The sequence below is a fragment of the Acinonyx jubatus genome, chromosome A3 (genome assembly GCF_027475565.1).
Source record: "Acinonyx jubatus isolate Ajub_Pintada_27869175 chromosome A3, VMU_Ajub_asm_v1.0, whole genome shotgun sequence".
NCBI lineage: Eukaryota > Metazoa > Chordata > Mammalia > Carnivora > Felidae > Acinonyx > Acinonyx jubatus.
The window spans coordinates 41,685,274-41,704,160 of NC_069388.1; the positions used below are offsets into that span (position 1 = coordinate 41,685,274).

The 18,887-nt window shown below is 41.3% G+C and overlaps 1 protein-coding gene across 1 annotated transcript in view; it reads left to right on the plus strand.

Annotated features, from left to right (window-relative positions):
• Window positions 1–329: 329 nt before the first annotated feature.
• Window positions 330–18,887, plus strand: part of PCSK2 (proprotein convertase subtilisin/kexin type 2) — a 272,390-nt gene continuing 253,832 nt past the window's right edge. Inside the window, exon 1 of the mRNA XM_015063231.3 lies at window positions 330–854. Coding sequence (XP_014918717.2) covers window positions 678–854 — 177 coding nt within the window. The 5' untranslated portion in view covers window positions 330–677. The remainder of the gene's footprint in view (window positions 855–18,887) is intronic.

Here is an 18,887-nt window from a genome sequence, read left to right on the forward strand (position 1 = left end):
GAGCGGCACACGCCGTAATTCTCTTTCCAGAGCCTTACAGATTTCCACAAACAATGACATCACTCCGGCGCCGCCGACCAGATTACAGCTGGGGGGATTTTCCTGGGAGCTAGGCGGGCCCGGGTGGAGAGATGGAGGAGCTCTCCAGGGTTCTGAAAGGGGCGGGGGCGCGGGCTCGCCGCTCAGCGCCCCCCGCCGGCGGAGGCGGACCGGCCGGTCTGGGGGCGGGCAGGGGTGGGCCCGGGGCGGTCCAGGGCGGGGCCCGTCGCATCTCCGGCCCTCATTGGCTGCTGGCGAGCGCACGTCAGCCAGGCTGGTGCTCTCCTCTGTCCCCAGTGGAATTGGAGCCGAGGAGGAGCTGAAAATGCAGATTTAGCCTCAAGCACAGACATACACTCGCTCTTTCTCTCAGATACACACAGCTCCCCACATTCGCACCTCTGCCAGCGAGCCTGACTACACGGCTTCCCCGCCAGCCAGATGCTGGAGGAGAATACACATTGATTTGCTGCTTTCTGAGCCCCCTAATCAGTCTCTTTCTCTACACAGAGATTTTTTTTTTAAACTAACAAAAAAAAAAAACTATATATATACATTTTTCATTTGCACCTTTCCTCCGAGTCCTCCGCTCCACCAGCCTGCGCGCCTCCTAGCACCACTTTTCACTCCCAAGAAAGATGAAAGGTGGCTGTGTCTCCCAGTGGAAGGCGGCCGCCGGGCTCCTCTTCTGTGTCATGGTTTTTGCATCTGCCGAGAGACCGGTCTTCACGAATCATTTTCTTGTGGAGTTGCATAAAGGAGGAGAGGAAGAAGCTCGCCAAGTTGCAGCAGAACACGGCTTTGGAGTCCGAAAGGTAAAATCTCCCTTGCATTTCGCATGTTGTTTCAAAACGGGGGCAGCCCTGCGCAATCTCATTGCAGATTTGCAAGTTTTCTTTCTCATGCGATGCAGATATTCTGCCATGGGCTCTTTAACACGACATTGCCTCCGGTGATCTTTCACGGGTTATGTAATTAAAATGTCCTTCAAATTATACTAGTAAGGTCATAAAAATAATTTATTGCTCTTTGACTTGGTGGCGAAAACAAGATAACACCTTTCTGACAATGCCTTGCGCCCGGGCTGCTGTCCGAGGTACCAAGTTCTCAAGGCTGGGTGGGGATAGGGGAATGAAGTGCTGAACATCTGGGCTTGACGTTGGCAGTCTTTGCCAGGGATGTATCCCCCGCCCCCATCCCCTGGAGAAAGAGTAGTTTCCAAGGGACAAGGCTAAAAGCTTGGATATTGCAATTCACCTCCGTGCTTTTCGGACCCCGCGCTAGGAGGACTTCCCTCCCGGTGACTTCGGCCCCGTTCCTTAACAGCTCTCTGGCTCCAGGAGACTTGGAGACATGAACTGGGGTTTCTTTCCAAAATCCGGGTGGAACTTCTCGCCCTCGCCCCTGCCCACGAGCGCCCGCCCCCGAAGCGTACTCCTAGTTAGCTCTGATTCTCAACTCACAGCTGTAGAAGCTGGAAAGGTAGATTTTAGAGGAAGTTCCCTATGGAGAAGTTGGGGTGTCTCTCCTGGTGTGTGGGCGGCCACCCTGGCTTTCTCACGAGGGCGCGGGGATCCCCATTCCAAGAAGTTGCCAGAGTTCAACTGTTCGGGCAGCTGCCTAAGGCTCCCAACCTAAGACGCCTTGGGACTCCTTTTGTGACTCCAGAGTATCTATCTGGGACGCAGCGGAAAGGAGAGTGCTGGGTGGGGGGCCGTGGCTTATCTGCTTGTCCTTCTTACGAAATATCTTGTCAGAAATCGCAAGTGTCCTTAGGAGACCTGGCGAGAGGTGGGGTAGAGTGAGAGGATGCACGGAGAAACCGGGCAAGGGGAGCGTGGAGGACGTAGGAATGCGATTTGGCAACCAGAAGGCTGGGTGGAGGTCTGGGTGGAGGCTGGGTGGAGGTGTGGGATTCGGGGCCCTATCTTCTCCCTCCCGATCCCAGGAGAGGGGCGGGAAACGAGCGGTGGGTGCTTTCTTTTGTTGTTTTTGCCTCTCAAGGGCAGTGCGAACTAGGTTTCCTATCAGTACCTCTGTCCCGACTTCCCATGCCTCCCGTCTTCCTCCCGGACGCGGCTCCCTCATGAGCAGCTGGCTCTCCCTCCCCGGTAGGGTGTTGGCAGCAGCGATTTCGACCCTCGGTGGGTCTCCCCGCCAGTCATACTAGTCTAGGAGGAGAAGCCCGCCGGGTCTACCAGTGGCGCGCGGGCGGGTCTTTGCAGAAGGGAACTTGTTGCTCCCGGGAAGCGTGGGTGGAGCAGGGAGAGAGGATGCGAGCTGAGGGAGCAGCCCGCTGTCGTTCTGGCCCAGGGTCTGGGGCTGTTTCAAGAGTTTGTGTTTATTTCAACACAGGAAACAAGCAGACCCCCCTTCCTTCCCAACCCACCTCCCTAACTTGTTAGGAGACAAGATTCAGGACCCAGGAGCCACAGATAGAACAGTGATTGTCACCGTGATTATTATTACCTGACTACAATGGGGCACCCTTGTGTGCTGGAGTCCTTACACATATTCTTATTTAATATTCTCAACAACTCCGAGGAAGCTGCTATTATTATTAAGCTCATGGTACTGATAAGGACATTGGCTCAGATCAGGGCCCAAGGTAAAAAACAACCAGATCTGGATTTAAACCCGGATCTTTCAGAAATAAACTCATGCTCTTTACCTCTTAGTACATGCCAAACAGGCTAAGTGCTCTGCAGGATGTGTTGAGCTTTGAGGTGGGCTGAAAAGGAATATGGCATCAGGCTTTTTAGTTTCTGACTGCCAAGGGGCTGCAGCTGATTCGGGAGTACCTGCTACTCTTTCCGTACCATGCACCTTTTCATAGTGTAGGCAGACTATTGCTACCTCCTCCTTACTTCCCCTTTAGACAATGCCCTTTAGGATCTTAGCAACTTAAGCAAATCCGGGTGTAACTAAGACAGATAATGACTTGACTTATTAATTCTCCAAGGGGTCACTTTTGTTTTGTCTTGTTTTGTTTTGTAGAGGTAAACGGCTTAATGAGGGGATTTGTAGTTTTGACAGTGGAGTTTGAGAAAGGAGGTGTAGGGACAATGTCATCCTAAATATATCTGGAGAATCTTGATATGCGTACTGTGAACTCTCAGGGAACTCATACTCTGGGGTAAAATCAGATACCTAAGTCTCTCTCACCCCTACTCTTTATTTGAGAGGAGCCCACTGGCTTTGAGTCAGCCACAAACATGCAATTTCTATCTGGGAAAAATGAACTTTTACCTTGCCACCTCTCCTCCCCTCTCTATAACCCCCTCTCAAAAACAGTATCTCTTAACCAAATGATTTTTGTTCTGATATATAGTTAAGTTAAAAAAAAAAATCAGCCTATGGCAGAATGCTTCTGTCTGACAAATCTTTGCATGGTGCCACACCTGTGTAGAAGGAGCCCTCTTTTCTTTCCTTGAATTCATGTCCCACCCTTCTTCCTTCACGACTGAGCTCCAAACCTTCCCTGATGCTATGGACCACCATGTGCTTTCTCTTCTCCAAATTCCCACGGGATGAAAAAGCAAAGCCTACATGACATAAGCTAGTACATCCCAACACTCTTCCTCCAGTCATTTTATATATGTAAGTAAATGTGGGTGTAAGTATTGTCTTTCCACTTAAAAGGTAAATATTCAAGGACCATATCCTCCATGCTTACCTCTAGTCCTCACCATGGCCAGCCTAGTACTGGGTTTGCCAGCCTGTAAGGAAACTTCCTTAGTTTTATCTGTTCCTCCAGGTTTCTTACACACTGTCCTGTCTTGTTCTCATCACATACTGCACTTTTGTCACTCTTTTTTTTTTCATTTTAAACCTACAATACCTCCTTCTCCTTCCTCTCTCTAATACTTAGTGTATCTTCCAATTCCCTACTGCCCCATCCTCTCCAATGCTCAGGGTCAGACACCAAGGATCCTCGGTGATTACTTATTCATCCCAAAGAAGGGTCAGCTATACAGACTAGGGGAACCTGCTGTTTTACTAAGTTATCCCATCTAAACTCACAAGCCTGTGAGGTAGAAATTGTTGCCATCAGACCTAATTCTCAGATGAAAAACTTAAAGCCCCAACCAGTTAAACTTATATCTGGAGAGTGAAAAAAACTCAGATTTAAAACCAAATTTGCTTTGTGGAAAATAACTTTGTTTTCCTACCGAACTGCCTCTGGGAAACCTTCCCGGACAGCCAAGAACTCTGCTCTCTGGGCACCATTTTAGAGTTCTGATGTTTTCCCTTTCCTTTCTTTCTTTTTAATTTTTTCTATATCCAACACCTATTTGGTATTAACGTATAAACCTATGTCATTAACAAATGTGTATGAGTATGTACTTCAGGTAAATCATAAATCTTTTAAGAGTAGAAACAATACACTTCTTAAAGCCATAGGGCTTTAGCACAGTGGTCTATATATGAGATATTAAATGAATACCTGGTGATTTTTTTTACCAAACTCTTGCAAGGCCATGACCAAACAAATGTATTTCCTCCCCGAAATGGAACAAAAATACCTGTAACTTTACTGTCAGAAAGGTGTATTGAGACTAAAGTTTTCTATTTTATCGTGACCTGGCTAAAAGACATCTGTTCATCAAAAAAGATGTATAGACATATGTATATGTCTAGGAGAGTGAGTTTACAATAACATCAGAGGTGTTTTTCCGAGTGCCTTAAAATTCTTTTTTTTTTAATTTTTAATGTTTATTTATTATTGAGAGACAGAGCACAGGATGGGGAGGGGCAGAGAGAGAGGAGACACAGAATGTGAAGCAGGCTCCAGGCTCTGAGCTGTCAGCCCAGAGCCTGACACAGGGCTCGAACTCACAAACTGTGAGATCATGACCTGAGCCAAAGTCGCATGCTTAACCGACTGAGCCACCCGAGCACCCCTTAAAATTCTTACTATACTACTAATTTTAAATCTCTTGGAAAAAGAACAAAAAAATATTTATTAAAACAGTATATTGAAGGTTAGCCAAAAATCAAGTAAGAATTAAGGTAGAAATCCAAACAATTGACAATGAAGTGTTTTTGTTTTGCTACAGTAGGTTTTGGTTTTTGTTCAGGCAGGACTGAGGCTAGGATAATTACACAAGTAAAATCATGTGACCACTTTTATATGTGTGCTCACTGCATTTGAAAAACTCTAGCAATAATTGTGCTGGTATACAATGAAAGAATAAACTTCTTTTCATTTTAACTGACTTTTAATTTTAACTTTAATTGAATTGAATTCTTTAATTGAATTTAATGTTAAAATCAAATTTCTTTTAATTTTATTGAAGTATAACTTAGGAAAGAACACAGTTCATAAACTGTCACAAACTGAGCACACTTATGTAATGAGCATCCAAATCAAGAAATAAAGTATTATCCATACCCCATAAGTTCCCCCTCTTGCTCATTTAGGTAGTTTTTAGTTTTAGGCTATTATGATTATTGCTTCTGTGGAATTTGTAATGTATGTATTCCCAGCATATATGTCTCTCTGTTGGGAATATCCCTAGGATTAGAATTGTTGAGTAAAATGGCATATATACATTCAACTTTAGGAGACTGTATCAGTTTTCCATTGTGTAACAAATACTACAGACTTTGTGTCCTAAAACCACACAAATTCATTATTTCATAGTTTTCATGGATAAGGAGTCTGGCACATTTTAGCTGGGTCTTCTGCTCATGGGCTTACAGGTAGAAATTAAGATAGTGGCCAGCTATGTCCTCATCTACAGGCACAACTAAGGGGAAGTCCACTTCCAAGCATATTCAGGTGTTTAGGATTCAGCTCCTTGTAGTTGTAGACCTGGAGTCTTCAATTTTTGCAAGTTCCACTCTCAGCTCCTGGAGCTACGCTCATGACCTTGCTGCATGACCCTTTCCATAAACCTCACACTTTCACCCTTCTTTCAGGAAAGGCTCAGTCCCTGTTTAGGTGAGCCTGATTAGGTCAGGCCCACCCAGGAGAATTGTCTTGATTAATTCAGGTAAACTGATTTGGGACCTTAACTACATTTGATAAAATCCCTCCCCTCTGCCACAAAAGGTAATCTAATAACATAAATGACATCCATCATCTTCACAATCCTGTCCCCACACTCACGGGGAGGGGATGATACAGGGCACGTACACGAGGGAGAGGAAATCTTGGGGGTCATCTCAGAATTCCGCCTGCCACAGACAAACTGACCACCAGCAATGTGTGAGGTTTCTGATCGCTCCACATTCTCAGCAACATTTGATTTCTTATGCCTTTTCCTTTTAGTTATTTTGGTGGGTACATAATGATATTTCATTGTGATTTTAATTTGCATTTCCCTGATGATCACCTCAAGCGGAATACCTCTTCATATGCTTATTAGTGGTTTGGAAATCCTTTTTTACACATCATTTGTTCAAGTCTTTTGCCCTGAAAAGTTTGGTTTTGTTTTCTTTTCTTTTTCTATCTTTGTTTCTTCTTTCTTTCTTTTCTTCCTCTTTCTTTCTTTCTTTTTTCTTTTTTTTTTTTTTCTTTTGGATTGTCTGTCTTAATTTTCCGTTTGTAGGAGCTCTTTAGCTATTGTGGATAGGAGGAATCTTTTGTCATATTTTTCACCCTTTTAGTGGTATTAACAATATTGAATCCAGATTCTATAATTTCACTCTCATTTCATCGTGGATCAATTGTGAGTCAGAAGAAGTAGTCTTCCACGCTCTGCCCTGTTCTCCTCTAGATCAAGATTAACATGGTTCAGAAGGGGAAACAAAACAAGAGATAGATTTGATCCTAAGTGTTTCCAAGAGGATTCGTATCTAAGAATCCCTTAAGGGACAGTTTTTCTGACACTACACGATCTATTACCATGGTAACCAAAGGTAAATAGCCCAGAACTCAACTTCCCCAACATGAAAGCTATGAATTCCTTTTGGACTCTAACTGAATACAGTATGCTTTAGGTCAAGTCCAAGCTCATCCCTTAAGCCTTATCTGACTGACTTAGACTGGAATATTCTCTATCTCTTTGGGACTTCCCCTGCATTTAATCTGTTCCTTTTCTTGGCACCAGTCACATTTGTCCCAGCACTCACTATATACAATGCCTCTCTTGTGACTAAAGGAAGCCAGGAACAGCAATGTTCAAAGGTATAGATAATGGGATTTAGAATTAGAAAGTACCGGAAACTTGTCTAGATTATGAAATCTCTAAGAGGCTCATGTTTATTTGAAATGGCTAATAAAATATGGTGGTTGTGAAAAATAAATAGTACAGTGTACATAAGGTTTTGAACACAGTGGCAAGTGCATAGAATAAAAAACCTATTATTGGTAGGAGTAATAATAATAAGATGATGACCTGGTTACATTTTTTTGCTCAAGAAAACAATTGTAAGTTGTACTTTCTTGGGAGTGACAACTGATTGAATGAGGAGTAAACAGCCCAATGGGAACCCATCCAGGAGTTGGCCATGATCCTTGAGAGTGCCTGGCTGAAATAATCCAGAATTAAATTCACTATAGCCCATGGTAATTATCTTAACCAATCATGCTGACTTTCTTAGGAAATTTGATTCACTAGTTGCTATAGAGAGGAAAATGGGGTCTAGTTGTCATGAAAGAGACTATCCAGGCCATGGGAGATGCAGACTTTTCATCTGAGTTCCTATAACTTCCCAGCTCCATTTCCCAGCAAAAGATGGGACAGAAGGTAAAGGCTAGTTACCAGACTAATTTTGTCTTCTCCTTGGGCCACAGCAGTACCACATTTCCCAGCCTGCTTTGCAGATAGGTACCACCATATGAGGATGCTAGCCAGTGGGATGTAAGCAGAAGTGATGTGCACTTCTTCCTTGCTTGATGCGTAAAAACTGACCATAGGTTGATTCTCCACCTCTTCTCTTCTGAGGTTTGATGTGATTAAGAACAGTAACTTTGGAAGCCAAATGCCAAAGACGGTAGAGTCGCAAGATGGAAGGACCCCAGGTCCCTGTTTCTTGACTTAGAAGAGCTTTATGAGTGAGAAAGTAAATTGCTATTACATTAAGGCACTGGGATTTGAGAGTTTATCTTTAGAACCATCAACATTACCCAAGCCAATATCCTGTCAATAAATATCCTTCTTTCTTAGGTTGCAAGAGTATTCTCTGAACCTTACAACCAAACCAAACCAAATTACAAGAATAATAATTTTTAAAAGACTTATGAAAGCTCCTACATCTTCACCTCGTAATGTCAACCAACTTTACAGGTCTTTGTGATTTTTCTTCTCCAGGAAGAATACACAACCCATTAAATACTCCTGTCCCACTGGCGACCAATATGCTTTACTCATAATAGGGACTCATTATGTGCTTCTTCACTGATAAGTACACCTGGATCACAAGGTGACTATTCGGCCATTAACTCAGAGAAAAAGCACTTGAAGTACTAGTTTTCAAGAAACTACCCCTGTAGCATCCATTTATTTATAGGCAGCAATGTAGCTAGGAAATAGAAGTAGGTAACAGGCCTCATGTCAATGACTGGCAGACTCCTGCGTTTCCCTAAATTCCCAACTTATAAATTATCAGTGATAGAATAGATCAAAAAAAAATTCTTTTTCTCAAATGAATGAATATCTAAAATTCAACGTCTCTTTCAAAAGGTCTTATTAGCTGTAGATCACAATGTTACAGCACATCAGGGAGTGATGCTATAGTTAAGTTTGCAATAATTATATATTTGGCTGTAACTGCTCAAAGAAGTCAGGCTTTAAAAATAAAACATAAAACCTGAAGTTCATACTTTTTCCACCCACTAGAGCAGTGGCTTCATTTTACATTTGAGCTCAGATTCATCATTTCAAAAAGAAACCCTGAACTGAATTTGTGGGTTATTATTTGAGAGTCAAATAATCACAGGACGTTCGAAAGCAAGAGTTTTAGTTTCATCTTCTTTACTAATATACTAATATACTTCTAAAGAAGCGTGTGTGTGTGTGTGTGTGTGTGTATAATAGCTGAATAGCTGAAGTCCATTAAGTGACTAAACTCCACTAATGGTTAGGGAATCAAGAAATTGCATTTGAATTAACAGTTCTACCCTAAATGTAATGGTTCTATATTAATGAATGGCTTCTATTATTCTGTGTTAGGTATATATAAAAAGCAATAAATTCCTTAGACAAATCATTTTTTGTCCCTAAAACAATTTGACCATAACTTTTTGGAGAAGGTTGTGATGTGCTGAGCTCCTCTGATGAGAATAACTGAATATAACAAACTCTTAGGTTGAAAGTGAAACATGGACACAAACCCTTGATTTTCTGACACAAATGAAGTAGCCTCAACAATATCACAAGATGTTGGTAGCTTCTCCATTAGGAAGTTGACAAGAACATGAGAACTGTAGAATCCTAGGGTTGCTCTTTATTTATAACTTTATTTATTTTTATAATTATTATTTTAATTCTATATCAAATTAATTAATATATGCATTTTTAAATTTTTATTTAAATCCAAGTTAGTTAACATACAGTGTAATAATGATCTTAGGATTAGAATTTAGTGATTCATCACTTACATATAAGACCCAGTGATCATCCCAACAAGTGCCCTCTTTAATGCCCATCACCCATTTAGCCCATCCCCCCACCCAACATCCCTCCAGCCACCCTCAATTTGTCTTCTGTATTTAAGAGTCTCTTATGGTTTGCTTCCCACTCTGCTTTTATCTTATTTTTCTTTTTTTCTTTCTTTTCCTGTTTTGTTTCTTACATTCCACACATGAGTGAAATCATCTATTTGTCTTTCTCTGACTGACTTATTTCGTTTCGCATAATACTCTAGTTCCATTCATGATGCAAATGGCAAGATTTCATTCTTTTTGATTACCAAATACTATTCCATTCTATATATATCACATCTTCTTTATCCATTTGTCAGCCGATGACATTTGGGCTCTTTCCATACTTTGTCTATTGTCACTAGTGCTGCTATAAACATTAGGGTGCATGAGCCTCTTCGAATCAGCATTTTTGTATCCTTTGGATAAATTCCTAGTAGTACAATTGCTGAGTTGTAGGATAGCTCTATTTTTAATTTTTTGAGGAACCTCCATACTGCTTTCCAGGGGGGCTGCACCAGTTTGCATTCCCACCAATAGTGCAAAAGGGTGCCCCTTTCTCCGTAGCCTTGCTAACATCTGTTGTTTCCTGAGTTGTTCATCTAAGCCATTCTGACAGGTGTGAGGTGGTGTCTCATTGTGGTTTTGATTTGTATTTCCTTGTTGATGAGTGATGTTGATCATCTTTTCATGTGTCTGTTAGCCATCTGGCTGTCCTCTTTGTAAAAATGTCTATGCCTTCCGCCCTTTTCTTTGCTGGATTACTTTTTTTTTGCGGGGGGCGGGTGTTGAGTTTGATAAGTTCTTTCCAGATTTTGGTTACCAACAATTTATCTGATATGTCATTTGCAAATATCTTCTCCCATTCCATTGGTTGCCTTTCAATTTTACTGATTGTTTCCTTCCCTGTGACTTTTCATCTTGATGAGGTTCCAATAGTTCATTTTTGCTTGACTCTCATGAACATCCAATTCTTCTCCTAAATTTTCCTAAATAGATTCACTTAATGCTTACATTGTGTCAAGGTAGAAAGAGTTCAAAGGAAGATAAGAAACATGTTAGGACGACTTATTTGGAGACATCAAGAACAGGAAGATAATAACTTAGGCTTAAAACATATGCCACGTACAGTAACGGCATTAGAAAAAAATTTTTTGACCTGGGATACTTGGCTTTCACTGTTCCAGTGTTTTAATATAAGCTGAGAGTAGTGACATCATAAGTCTTGCTTTCTGTGTAAATGCAACGCCTGATAAAACTAAGCCTACAGTGAGTAGTTGTTGAATGAATGATCTAATTTATGTTGGCGTCAGATTTCTTAGATAATCGAGCGTCTTTCCTCTTGATATTTAAGCAAACAAGCAAACAAAATTGTGAATTCTTCTACTGGGGGGATGGCTAATCTCTCAGTGTAAACACAGTGTTCTTAGTTGTTGCAGTCCTCATGAATGCAATGAATACGAATAACCAAGTTGTTAACTTGACATAAATTAAGACTCCCTGATCATGTAAAAAATACAATAACTTAATTATTTTTGTCAAAATTACACATTCTCATTACTATTTTTTAATATAAAGTAGTACAAAAAAAGCACTGAAAGAAAGGTGGGTTTTTTTTTATTACCCCAAACCTCATTGCTCAGAAATAACCATTAATAGCATTAGATAAATTTTATTGCAGATATTTCTGTAAGAATATATATATATATAGAGAGAAAAAAGGTAGTTAGATAAATTGTTTTACGGAACTGGGATTATATTGTACACACTATTTTTTTAAAAAATATTTATTTATTTATTTATTTATTTATTTATTTATTTTTAAATTTCTTTAATGTTTATTTTTATTTTTGACAGAGAGAGAGACAGAGCATGAGTGGGGGAGGGTCAGAGAGAGAGGGAGACACAGAATCCGAAGCAGGCTCCAGGCTCTGAGCTGTCAGCACAGACCCTGATGCAGGGCTCGAACTCACAGACTGCGAGATCATGACCTGAGCCAAAGTCGGACGCTCCACCAACTGAGCCACCCAGGCGCCCCAATATTTATTTATTTTTGAAAGAAAGAGACAGAGAGAGAGCATGAGCAGAGGAGGGGCAGAGAGAGAAAATCCCAAGCAGGCTCCCTGATGTCAACACTCAGCCCAACATGGGGCTCAGTCTCACAATCTGGGAGATTATGACCTGAGTGGAAATCAAGAGTTGGAACCTTAACTGACTGAGCCTCCTATGTGCCCTTGTACACACTACTTTAAGTTTTAAATTATTCATTTGATTATTATAGAATTTAACAAAAGGAAAGGAAACTGAAAAAAAAATTGATGACATTGTTAAACTTCAGACAAATTAGTCACGGAAGAGATATAATTTTGTAATAGGTCTCCCTAAAATTAAAAAAAAAATTATTGTGATGGTACTGAGGAGTTTGTGACTATTTTACATGCAAAAGGTAGATAGATAGATAATATATATTTAATGACAAGTTTGATTAATTCATTATGTATTTCAACTTCAGTGAATTGTGGAGTCCATGCTCAGCAAAGTGGGGACATTAGCCTGCTAACACTTTCTTTTGCCTCCCCTATTCACACATTGCAGTGCTCCTTAGGTGTGTCATATTTTGCACTAGGTTACGTGTAAATATTAACCTTCTGCATATAACCATGATTTACAGTATTGCTGGTATTTGTTCTACATTAAAATTACTTGTGATTTCATCACAATTGCTTTACCCAGAACTTCTTCAATCCCAAATTCTTCATTTTCATTTGTCTCTTGCCTAGCTAGGCTTTACTGAAAGGTGAAAGGAGCCTGAGCAGGAAAAGGGAACTCTCTTCCCTCTGAGCTAAAAAAACAGGATGGGCAGATGAAGTTCAGTGTGTAGGTCACAGAAGAGGATATGGGGAGAATACCCACTGAGGAGTCACAACTACTTCAAAGATGAAGGAGGCAAAGTCAACGCTTCCAGTGAGGGAAGAGGTGATGGGGTGGGGGCTTCAAGGGAGACAACATTTTGCACACTGTTACTGGCAAGGGAAGGGATGCTGACAAAGGGCAAAGGACGACTTCTGGGCAGCACTGAGGGGCCAAGAGGGAGAGAATCGATTTATAGTGGCACCAACTGCATCATTTTCTTAAACGGCACTTAAGTGGGGGTGGTAGAGGTTGGGAGAGAGAGAAATGAAGTTTTTAAAAACTAGAGACTATCAATAAACTAGAACAGAAGGTAGATTGGGATTCATAGTGAGAGAACTGAGAGAAAGCTCTGGTTAGTGACTGGGGTGTTGACTCTCTAGGCTCCAAGTCCCGAACACATCCAGATAATGATAATGACCATAGAGGTTAATTACCAAAGTCAAAAAAGAGGTAAAGCTGGCCAAGGATCTGAAAGTCAAATGCACAAACATCCATCCACATACACCTCAGTCATACCACAGCAATAGATAGCATTGCCAAGGAAGAGTGTTGAGAGAAAAAGGAGAGAAGAGGTCCCAGGACAAAATCCTGGAGAACTTTGGACCTGAAGGGGAAAAGAGGAGCCAGGCAAGGAGACAGAGCTTGGACTGTTAGAGATAGGGAAGGAGAATTGAGGACTGTGAAAGGAAAGTAGGTGAGGGTTAAGAAAGAAAGAATGGGGCAACCAAGGCCACCGGTTTTAGAGATGAAGTCCTTGTTGAAATTGGAGGTGCCACCTTAGCACATTGGAAGAGGACACATATGTTAGTTTGGGTTTCCAGGATTAAGGGATAAGAATTTAAATGAAAGTTGTTTATTTAAGGAATGGACCTAGAAAATACTGGTAGGGGAGTGGGGGAAGTGAAACAGGAAAGAGAAAGCAAGTTGTCATTGTGGATAACTGGGGGCTCAGTCCCACCAGGAAACTCTGGAGAGCTGGTGTAGAACATGTGCCCCAGAGGTACCCTGCCTGAGCTGTGAGGGAGCTGGGGTATTTATGTGCCAGTTGCAATCACACATCGATTCAGGATTGCTAATTACTCCTGGGTGACATTAAGTCTCCAGTACTTTGACCTGGCACATGTTCAGAAGAGCAGAATTTGGCCAACTAGAGAAAACTCAGGTGAAGAAATGCAGAGCTGGCCTGCCCTAAATGCTAAGGCCCAAAGGGATCCGAGTAGAAAAGTGATCATGTCTGCTATAGGAAGGAAGCCACATTGTGAAGGGTAGCAGTAAATATGATGAAGTTGGGGTATCAAGACAATTTCTTCAAGAAGTGTAAGGGAGGGGAAAGAGGAAAAGCATTGAGGTGATTTAAATATATGTCATTTTAATGGTGTTTGTAAATAATAGTTTCTAAACACTTGTCAGACCGCTTGGAAATTGCTATCCCACCAAAAACTTGTGATATGTTAGCCTAATTATTCTAAGTGGTTTATCTGGAGTCATTTAAATTTTTACAAGTAATAACTACAGTGATGGAATTACAGGAAGGAATCATAGAAAGGCATTAGTTTAACCTCTCATTTTACACAGGAAGAAAAGGAAATAAAGCATGATGTTTATGTTCTTCACTACTAGCAATGAGCATTTGAACCCTGTCGTTTATTGGCTGAGATTCAGAGACCAGAGAACCGTTGTATCTGCCTTTCACATTGGATGAGACCGAGACCCCAACTGCATGAGATTCCTATGAGTAATTAGCCACACGCACCAACTGGATCTGACCACGCCACTTCACTGCAGATCCCCCTGGCCTGCTTTTCACCACTTTACTTGTAAAAGTTGTATAAAGACCAGTTTTCCAAACAAAGCAGCTTGTAGATGCAAGGATTCTGCACCAGCCACAACCTATTGGATTTACACTAGGTGAAATACAGAACAAGAATTGATGTTTCTTTGACTGCCCCCTTAGTGATTAATACAGCACTGTACATTTAGTAAGCACTCAATAAATATAAAAATAAATGATGAGGAAAAAAATCTAAAAGCTTACATTATCATCGGATGCTCATGAAATGACAGACTGATGTGTTACGTAATGCTGCAATCAGGAAGACCAAGCATACTAGGAAAGGTTACATGAAGATCCTAATTTGTGCTTCTGTTAAATGGCTTCAATTAATTAATTACCATTAATGGCCTAAAATGTTGTGACTTGATGGGATATAAAGAAACCTAAGACTGAAAATAAGGTAATCTACAAATTCTGTCCTTCCTTGCCCTTAGCTTGCTCTCTACTTCTGTGAAGGGGAAAAAATCAGTTTCATCAGGAGGCTATCAGTTCCCTTCCAAGGTGATGGAAATTCAGACACAAGAAGGTAGTTGGCATCCAAGGGTCCATTCTAGTCAGTTCCTGCTGATTGTATTTCTAGGGACTGTCAACCAAGAATGGGAGACCAAGAGAGACCTTGCAGAGCCTAAGACATGGGAAGAAGGATGGGAGACAAGCCATTGTCGATCTTGAAGTCCAGAAGTGGTACCATGTTGTGGGGGAGGGAGGGCAGAATCAGTGCCAAAGAGAACTTTGTAGAGTTGTGTCTTCAGTGAGGCTTGACATTAACCTAAATTTAGACCCAGCAGCTGAAACCAGAACAAACCTCCCTGGCCATTAACTGGAAAAGAGGAAAGGACCAAGGGAAAATTACGGGAGTTTGAAACGAATGGACAAAGAAACTAACAGGAGCCACAGTCATACCAGGGGATAGTATAGAAGCAGAAAAATATTCAGTTCATTGAACAATCATGTACTTAGTACATTCAATAAGCAAGTATGATGTCAGACACTGAGACATGGATTTGGGAACAAATCTTTGCTTGTGTCACATTTACTAAGTCCCATCGGCCAAAACAAGTGCACATGGCCAAGCTCAGTCAGTGTGGAGACAACTAACCATGGAATTGATCCAGAGAGGCAGAAGCAAAATGCAGACCATTATTGCAACATTCTAGACCTTCTGCGAGTGATGACATCTCTGAGTTATCCCATCAAAGACTGAGAAAGCTGGGAAATTTAACCACCAGCTGCCATTCCTTCTTTGCTGAGGGTTGCACCCGAGCCATCAAATTGCTGGCACTTTTGCTTTCCCCAAGAAGACCAAACATGCTTCCAGAGGCAAAAATGCATGAAGACTCTGTCATGTATAGGCACTGTCTACAGGCGGTGTCCCGGGTAGGCCACGGGAATGAAGGCAGGGCATCAACACCATCTGACGCACAGAGGCCATCAGTTAGATAGAATATAGGTTCTGATTTAAAGAAATCAGAGGAATACAGTGCTCTTTGTAAACAACTAGAGTACTGGCAATATGTTTTGTGGTAGATTTATGATACAGTACCCGTGAGGCAAAGACTGTCAGCAGAAAGGGAGTCTTCCCAGGGCAGACAGTGTCAGGTTGATGTGAATTTGCATTGAGACTCATAATTTCAACAGGCCAAAAGGAAAGAGGGTTTATAGAGGATCCCATGACGTGTGCAAAGGAACACACCAGGATTCTGGAGGGAATGCAAGTGGTTGTGTCTGGCTAAATGTGGAGAGAGACCGAGAAGCCAAAGAAGTGGACTGGGGTCAGTTTATGAGGGGTCACCCAAGCCATGCAGAGGAGTTTGGATGTTGTCGTTATGTAGAAGGGGGCGTTGAAGGATACTTGGAAAGTGTAACAGGAAAGCCTAGGATAACAAGTTGAGCTAATAGTGAGTTGGAGGGGCCTAGGTTTCCCAGCCTGGTTCCTTTGTCCTATGGAATCAGTCATGTTTTGGAAGCTGGTAGCATCATCCCCTTTAACAGATGATGCTACTGGGAGTCAGGTTACATGTCTTTGATCCCATTGCCACTGGCTGATGACATCCAGGATACGAATGGCTTAATTATTGTCTTTGGAGCCACAATAAATGGCTGGTAGAGGCAGCCAGTTCCATCTGTGAAATTTATTCCAGCTAAGAACAAAATGATTAAATGCATCCTACTTCCTCTCCCAACATATGAATGCATGAATCTAAAACAGACCTTCTAACTTAGGAGCTAAAAAGAAAAGCCAGGACAGTAGTATATCACTGTCATCCCAGTGGATCTGACAGGTAGATTATTCCCAGCTCCTCTAAAGGAATAATGTATGTTCTTAAATTTTCATTTCTGAAATAGTGTTTGGAAATTTTGCCCGAGGCTAGAAGGAAACAGTGAGTGAGGCAGAGAATCAGGTACCCTCTATCTGTCTCACTACCTGGTTGTCATAAACTTGATATAAATTAGTTGTTTAGTTTTTGGTAGTGAATCATAGCTTGAATCCCACTTTGGACTGTTCATTCAGTCCTACAATATAGAAAACAACCATGTACAATGCAAGCTGTTTCACATTGTTGAGCTCCTGGTTGTAGGCAAGAGTGGCTCCCAGAATCACAGAAGAGAGCTGAATGTTGTCCATGGAGACAAATGCTCAGGAGTGGCTTAGGAATGGACAAGGTGTCCTGAGTGCTGTGACTTGAGGTCAGTGACTCCACTCTCTCTGCTAGTCTCCCTTCAAATAGCTAATTCCTCCCTTGGAAATATCTAATTCCAAAGGAACATCCATCCATGCAATTCATATTTTATCAACAGGTTTTTAGTGAGTCCTACAGAGATAAGCACATTGAAAGGCATGGATTCTACAGACAGAAAGGTGACTGACACACGCAGATTTATGTGCAAAGGAAAGCATGTTATAAGTTCTCTACTCCAGTTTGTTAGACTTCGCCTGATCTGATGACTCCATTCAGCTTTAATGAATACCCATTTTATAAGTTGGGGTGTGGAAAGCTCTGGTTCTACACAACGGACTTTCTCAGACCAGGCTAACCTTATAACATGCCCAGATAAGCTGAGGCTGAATAATATCCTCTGTCACATCTGGTTATGCAAGGAAATGACATCCTCACTCCACAGGCTTCCTCCTGTTGACAGAGAAGCTGAAGGCACATACAAACAATTAGGCTTCTCTGCTGCATGAGTGGCATCTGTTCAAAGAAGCTGTCAAGACTTCTACTCCTCTATGGAAATCATATTTACTTTATTCATCTAAATAATGTGGCTTGTTTGCCTTCTGTATGAAATGGTCTTGCACTGTTTCTCATTGATTGATTTTTATGAGATAGCATATCACTTTCTGTGTGTCCATATGCCTCTCTGCTAAGAATGGAATAGCTTCTTACTGAATCCTTTCAATTATATTCTTTTACAGTTTTGGAGGCATTGTGTTTATTCAAAATGTCCAACTCCTTATCCCTATGTTTTTCACTGCCCAACCATGCTTTCCAAGATTAACAGGAAAAGAATGATGAAAATAAATAAAAGCAGTAATTAAAAATAAAAAATAAAAGCCACATATTTTATATTCTATTCCCAACATGTTGCTCCCTGGTTGGGTAATTATAGCAATCAGAATCCACTGAAATAGGCTGTATGTATTTTTCAAAGCTATCTTTTTTGAAGCAGTTTTAAGTTTCCAACAAAATTTAAATATACAGGGATTTCTTATATACCGCTTCCCACTCCCCCACATACATCTCCTTCCCCATTATCAGCATCACTCACTAGAAGGGTACATTTTAAACCAAAGATGAACCTACATTCACACACCATAATCACCCCAAATTCAGTTTGCCTTACTGACACAACTCTCTTTGTGTTGTAAATTCTATGAGTTTGGAAAAAGTATAATGACAAATATCCATCATTATAATATAATGCAAACTATTGACTGCCCTCCAAATCATCTGTTCTCTGCTGTTCATCTCTCTTTCCCTCCACCCCTGGAAAACACTAATCTTTTTTATTGCCTGCATAGTTTTGCCCTTTTAAGAATACCAGAGAATTGGAATCATACAAAATGTAGCCTTTTCAGATCAGCTTCTTTCACTTAGTAATACATATTTAAGTTTCCCCCATGTCCTTTCATGGCTTGATAGCCTCGTGTTTTGTTTTGTTTTGCTTTGTTTTTAGCACTGAATGATATTCCATTATCTAGATATACCAGTTTATCCATCCACTTACTGAAGGACCTCTTGGTTGCTTCCAGGTATTAGCAATTATGAATGAAGCTGCTGTAAACATCCATGGGCAGCTTTTTGTGTAAACATGAGTTTTCAACTCCTTTGGGTTTATTTGTTTATTTTGAGAGAGGAAGAGAGAGCAAGGAAGGGGCAGGAAGAGAAGGAGAAAGAGAATCCCAAGCAAACTGCACCCTGTCAAAACAGAGCCCAACGTTGGGCTCGAACCCATGAACCATGAGATCATGACCTGAGCTGAAATCAAGAGTTGGACGCTTAACCG